Source organism: Sinocyclocheilus anshuiensis, unplaced genomic scaffold (assembly GCF_001515605.1).
Source record: "Sinocyclocheilus anshuiensis isolate Anshui unplaced genomic scaffold, SAMN03320099.WGS_v1.1 scaffold461, whole genome shotgun sequence".
NCBI classification, from domain to species: domain Eukaryota; kingdom Metazoa; phylum Chordata; class Actinopteri; order Cypriniformes; family Cyprinidae; genus Sinocyclocheilus; species Sinocyclocheilus anshuiensis.
In genome coordinates, this window is record NW_015541005.1 from 1,768,313 (window position 1) to 1,774,545 (window position 6,233).

General features: G+C 35.8%; 1 protein-coding gene across 1 annotated transcript in view; it reads left to right on the forward strand.

Annotated features, from left to right (window-relative positions):
- The first annotated feature begins 3,184 nt into the window (after window positions 1-3,184).
- LOC107690265 (phosphatidylinositol N-acetylglucosaminyltransferase subunit Q-like) overlaps window positions 3,185-6,233 on the forward strand; it is a 7,344-nt gene continuing 4,295 nt past the window's right edge. The window contains exons 1-5 of the mRNA XM_016488545.1: window positions 3,185-3,423; window positions 3,749-4,458; window positions 4,547-4,678; window positions 5,210-5,330; window positions 5,616-5,742. Coding sequence (XP_016344031.1) covers window positions 3,782-4,458; window positions 4,547-4,678; window positions 5,210-5,330; window positions 5,616-5,742 — 1,057 coding nt within the window. The 5' untranslated portion in view covers window positions 3,185-3,423; window positions 3,749-3,781. The remainder of the gene's footprint in view (window positions 3,424-3,748; window positions 4,459-4,546; window positions 4,679-5,209; window positions 5,331-5,615; window positions 5,743-6,233) is intronic.

The following is a 6,233-nucleotide window of genomic DNA, read 5'->3' on the forward strand; positions in this document are numbered from 1 at the left end:
TGGTCACTTTCATTTTGAACTTTTTTTTTATAGTCACGTGATCCAGAGGCCACATCACTGAATTCCAAACCACATAAACAAAGCCTCGTGTGGTTTCCTTGAATAGTAGCCAATGTTTAGAAACGCTTCTTCCCCTGCGTTTTTGTATGAAACCATTTGTTACCGTGACCCCATTTCAATATTACGCTCTGCATCAATATATTTTTGCAGTTTGATTTTTTTTTTTGCGCACAGTTTACATAGCAACTTACAAATAACCTTTAATAAACAAAAGTTTCAGCTACTTCTAAATCTTCAGTGCTTTTTTATAAATAATAATAACAAACCTTATAAATAACAACAACAACAAAAAAAAACAATAATGATGATTATGATGATGATGATGATGATGTTCCGTGTAATGGGAATGAATCATTATGAAGTTTTAGAGAATTCATGAAAATTAGACAAAAAAAAATCCCTTGCATTCAGAAGTATCACGTGACTGGCGCCAGCTTTAGGCCTACGACAGATCTTTACATGAAAACAGCGTCTTTTCTGTAAGTGCTGTTCACTGAAGAGGCGTGTATACAGGGCACAGGTGTACTGTTACATAATCAGGAGCCAGATTTTTGGACGGGTGCTACCGGATTACTCTTAACTGAAATAATATAAATGTATTTTTTATGGAACATTGTGGAAGTGCTTTAATCAAATTTTGAAAACAAATTGCATTCTATATTTGAACAAGACGGAATACACACAGTGGTACAGTATGGCACAATTAAACAGTTTCGGTTCCCTTTGAATATTTATTTGTCCATACAATGGCAGTCAATATTTAATATATTCTCTTATGTTCTGCAGATGAAATTTATATATATATATATATATTTATTTATTTATTTATGTCGACTTTCCCATCAAAAAGCTGCTGGCTACGGTTAACTCTATTGAACTGTACTGAACTAAACGTCTGATTTACATTACAGCTATAGGAAATAAAGGAACGGTCTTCCTGTAATTCCTTTTCTCCTCCACGGAAGTTTGTATCTTAATAAGCAAATAGTGATTAATCATGTGAGTAGCTATGTATGTTTTGTCTTAAAGCTTTTGTGTGTCTGTATTGAATTTCCTTTTATTGCAGTTTAGCGAACTCCTCCTGTTATTCCTGTTATTCCCATTGAAGTTCCCATTGATTTCAACATCCTGAATATTGAAGTTGAATATTTCATGCATTTTCATGACTTCATTATTGTTAATGCAACTCTAGCGCCATCTTCTGGAAACTAGCCTATACTATGTCTACCTCTATCAAGAGTGTTACTCCAAAAATGTAATATATTGCTCATTACTAGTTACTCCTTTCAAAAGTAAAATGATTACTTTATTTATTACTTTCTGGCAACACTAATTAGTAACACTATAGTTACATTACTTTTCCTTCATGCCCCCATGTAAGTTGTAATTGTGTATCTTCCACACAAAATTCTTCTAAAATGTTATAACAATATATTTCTGCCTCATCATTTGACCAGAATCCACATTGGATCGCAGTCAAAAGTTATTACAAACACTCTTTTATAATTTCTCTTTACCCAAATATGATGTGTATTTCATGATGTAATTTATCAAAAGAAATGGCATACATGTGTAAGATTTTCAATCATAGTAATATAATTTATATCGGGATCAAAGGAATCGGGATCAAAAAAGAATTTTGTGGGTGGGCAAGCCATGCAATGCCAAAGTAATGCCACAACTACACATCGGTGTTCAGATCATCTTTTCTCCTGACAAAATCAATGCAATGGCAATATTTCCATCCAATAAATGTAAGCTTTTCCATATTTCAAGCTTGCTTGATGCACTGCTGACTTCATGTGAATTATGAAAATAAATTTAGGAATTATTGTATTGTTGGATTTCAAATCAGCAGGGGTTGAGGCATCAAAATAACTAACGAGCTGTTTTATGGATGGTAACTGTAATATTATTACAAAAATCTTATTAGTAATTAGTTACACTACTAGTTACTGTAAAAAGTAATATTATTAGTTGCTGGAAGCTAGTTACTGCCCAACACTGGTTAACACATAATTTGAGATTGAGAAAAGGCAAATAATGTTGCTAATAATGTCTAGTGACCAGTGTAGATGGATTTGGGCTGTTTTATTTTATTATTATTTTTTCCAACATACTTTTCTCATTTGTCAAGGATCATTAAACATTTTAGTGCAGATGGTATTATATGAAGTTTAAAAAGTTCTGCACAACTTTGAAAAAAAAGTGAAAAAATAAAAAAGACAATTTACATTTACAGAGTGACTTACATAAACGTTCATCCACAGCCCTTGTTCATATTTGCTTCAGTTCCCTCTTGAAATTCAAGTCTTATCGTGTGTGAAGCTGTTATCAGGAAAGAAAGGCTGGTTGTTTAGAGGACCCTTTTGTCTTGAATGTTAAGATAGCTAACGTTTCATTTAGGTTAAGTCCCATTCAGGCACATTCACTGGTCGGCAGTTCATGTGACTCTTCCTACTTTTAAACAAGGCAAGTTTATTTAGCACATTTCATAATGGTAATAAGTGCTTTAAATGAAAATTTTTAAGTAATCATAACAGATGTATAAGAAAAAAATATTAAAAACAAGGGGAAAAAATAGATAAGAATAGCTACATAAGATGATACAGAGCAATCAGAAGGACTCAGCGCTCGTTCAGTAAACAGATGTGTTACTTTTAGTCTGTATTTATATGTGAAGTCTGTTGTAGTACATCTGATCTCTTCTGGAAGCTGTTTCCTTCCAGCTGACTTGTTTTGAGTGAAACCTTGATTTTTCTAACCGACTTGGTCCTAATGATCTGTTAGGTTTAGGCCTAACAAAGACGATAGCATGCAAAGGAAAAATTGTGTTTAAGTACGAGATCAACACAAAATTACAATGGTTTGTAGAAAGAAAAAGACCACAATAAAATGCTATGATTGTTATGATTTAATCGCCTTTGCTACAAAATTGGTCATATGAGCATTGAGCAAGATTGATCTCTTCATATAATGTATGAATATATTCTATTTACTTCTGGGTTAAACCTGCTGTTGTGAAATAAAGTTAAATAAATCAAACGCTACTTGATTATTATTTGGGTCGGAACTGAAAATGTCCTATGAGTTCACCCGACGGAGTTTCAGTGACGGACTATCAACAATACGAACGTTATGGTTTGTCTACTCCTATTGTAAACCGGGTTTTAGTTAGTTTAGCAGGAGTCACAACCGGACTATTATATCGGCTGCTATTTTCTCATGATTTAGTGTAAACATTTTTAAGTTGTTGGGAGCATGCCAGCGTTGGTTATCGCTCATAGTAGAGTTAACTTGCACGTTGTCGGTTACAAGATAAGAGCAACTTCTCAGAAGTCCTCGCCCTTTACATCACACAAGGTAACTTTGTGAGTACTTAACTGCTAATTACAACATAGAGTAGCATGTCCCTGCATTTGGTCACGGTAAAAGTGCGAATTAAATCGATATGAGTTTTGCCCGGAGCGTGTGGTTTCCATAGAAACGAACCCAATTCATGTTCAATTCATTTGAAGGTCACGAGTACAACAGAACTGTTCTCGCTAGATCCGTGGATGCTTCTAAGCAAACTGCATGTTTATTTTTGACTTGACAACTCAACACTTTGCATTATAGGTACTATATGCATATTAAAATGAATGTATTCTTCTTCCCAACCCTTTACTAGTGCTTTTTGCCCCTACAGGAGTGTATTTTTCGGACTTTATAGCACACCACCATGGTGCTGAAGATCTTCTTTCCCCAGTGCTGTAACACTGCCGACAGCGGCCTGCTGGTTGGGCGCTGGATCCCAGGTCACAATTCTGCTGTGGTGCTGGCTGTCATTCACTACCCCTTCATACCGGGTCAGGTGAAGAAGTACTTGAGTGAGCTGCAGAGCCAGACTCAGGTGGATCTGACCATCCTGGGCTCCTGGAGTATGCCCAAAGAAGGCCAAGAAGGAATGGACAGCTTCCTAAAAGACCTGAGTACCATCTTTCCTCAGAAATGTTGGCTGCAGTTGAGCCGTGAGATTGGCAAAAGAGGCTTTACTTGTCAGGTGGTCCAAAACAATGGGAAACTTCTGCAGGAGCAGAAGAACGGCGATGATAAGATCATCCTCGTTCATTACGACCAGAGGAAGGTTATGCTGTCCCAGCTTCACCCTGTACAGGATGTCGGCCAGAAGTCTGATGTTGAGCCCTCAGAGCTGCGCTTGGTCTTCCTGACAGTTGCTCAAAGTCAGCCTCTCTTTTTCCTGGACAAGTATGACGACGGGCCTCTCAAACTCACCCACTGGCAGTCTGAAGGCAGGGAGGCTAGTATTATTGCAGAGCTTCTAAAACAAGTGTCAGTTCCGGTCTGCATCTTCCTAACATGGCTGCTGTCTCTGTGGCACTGGTTGTGCAGCTTCAGGTGAGTTGATGTGTCTCGGCTTGAACCTGTTGTCGAGACTGAAGAGTGATGATGAAAATTCATTCCCAGATCTTTTGGTATTTTACAGGATTTTACATTTGCGTCCAGTGCTGTTCATCTCAAGCAAGCTGTCCACCTGTGTTCAGTCGGGATACAGAGCAGTTCATTTCAAGACTGTTTTCTCTCCCAAAAAAGCTGCTACACACATGGGATTCATGAGGTACAGTACTTGGGTCGGTGACATACAAGAGCATCATTGATAACAAAAAGACAAAAATCGGGTTTAAAATACATGTGCCAACTTCTTAGAAGTGTACTCTTTGAATTCATGTTGGCTTCATATGGTTTTGAAAAACGTTTCACTAATTTTGAGAAAAGTTGTAATTTTATGACATTTGTAGTGTAACATTAAGGAAAAACATGTTTTCCTTACACCTTAAATACTTTTGAATGTATACAATAAGAGTTTTTACATCTCTCTCTCTCTCTTTCTCTCTCGGTATATATATATATATATATATATTTGAACTATTATCATGATTTATTAATTGCTAAATATCATTACACTAACCTTGCCTTGTCATAAAAAGGTTTTTAAAAAATCTGATATTCATTTTTTAAAGACTGTCCTTATTATGTTACTTATTATTTAAAAAAACCTGAGCATTGTGTCATTGATCCATGTATCATGTTGCTCCTGTGTTATTTAATAAATCATATTCTCACACCCTTCTTTTTTGATCCTCTGCAGAAAAGCAAACATTTTTGTGTCTTTTCTTGTGGACATAGCCCTTGGTTTGCTGCTTATCTCATGGCTTTATAGGGAGAATCGTATCAGCAAATTAGCAGATACTTTGGTACCTGTGGCTGATGTAAGTATGGCACATATTACATCACATTTGTGGAAAAGTTTGGAATCAGTAAGATTTTTTTAAATGTTGATATTTTTGAAAGTCTTGTATGCTTGACAAAGCTGCATTTATTTGATGAAATGTCTGCATTTATTTGCTGTCAATTGTGATATTTTTACTTGCTGAATAAAAATATTAATTTCTTTCAAAATAAAAAATCTTTCTAACCCCAAAGATTTAAAGGGTAGTGTGTATATATAAATGTGTAGACAGATGTCTTTCTGAAAATCTTGGGTTATCTCACAGCGTGTGGCTAAAGAGCTGCAGGAGCTGTTAGAATGGCTGATGGGAGCTCCTGCTGGACTGAAGATAAACAGAGCTCTCGACCAGGTGCTGGGGAGATTCTTTCTCTACCACATTCATCTGTGGATCAGTAAGTAGATCTTCAGTTCAAGCATTCTCATAGTGTTACATTTACATTTAGTCATTTAGCAGACGCTTTTATCCAAAGCGACTTACAAATGAGGACAATGGAAGCAATCAAAAACAACAAAAGAGCAATGATACGCAAGTGCTATAACAAGTCTCAGTTAGCTTAACGTAGTACATGTAGCAAGTTTTTTTTTTATTATATAATAAATAAAAAGAAAACAGATAGAATAGAAAAAGAATAGAGCAAGCTAGTGTTAGAGGCCTTTTTTCTGTTGTTAACTGTATAATAAAAAGAAAAGAAATAGAATACAAAAAAAGCTAGTGTTCGTTTTTTTTTTAAGAAAACAAGCAGTTAGTAAATGAATAGAGTGCAAGTCTAAAAGAGGCAAGTTTTTTTAAGAATAGAATTAGAATAGAGTGCTAGAGTTAGAGGTCAAAGATGGAAGAGATGTGTTTTTAGCCGATTCTTGAAGATGGCTAAGGACTCAGCTG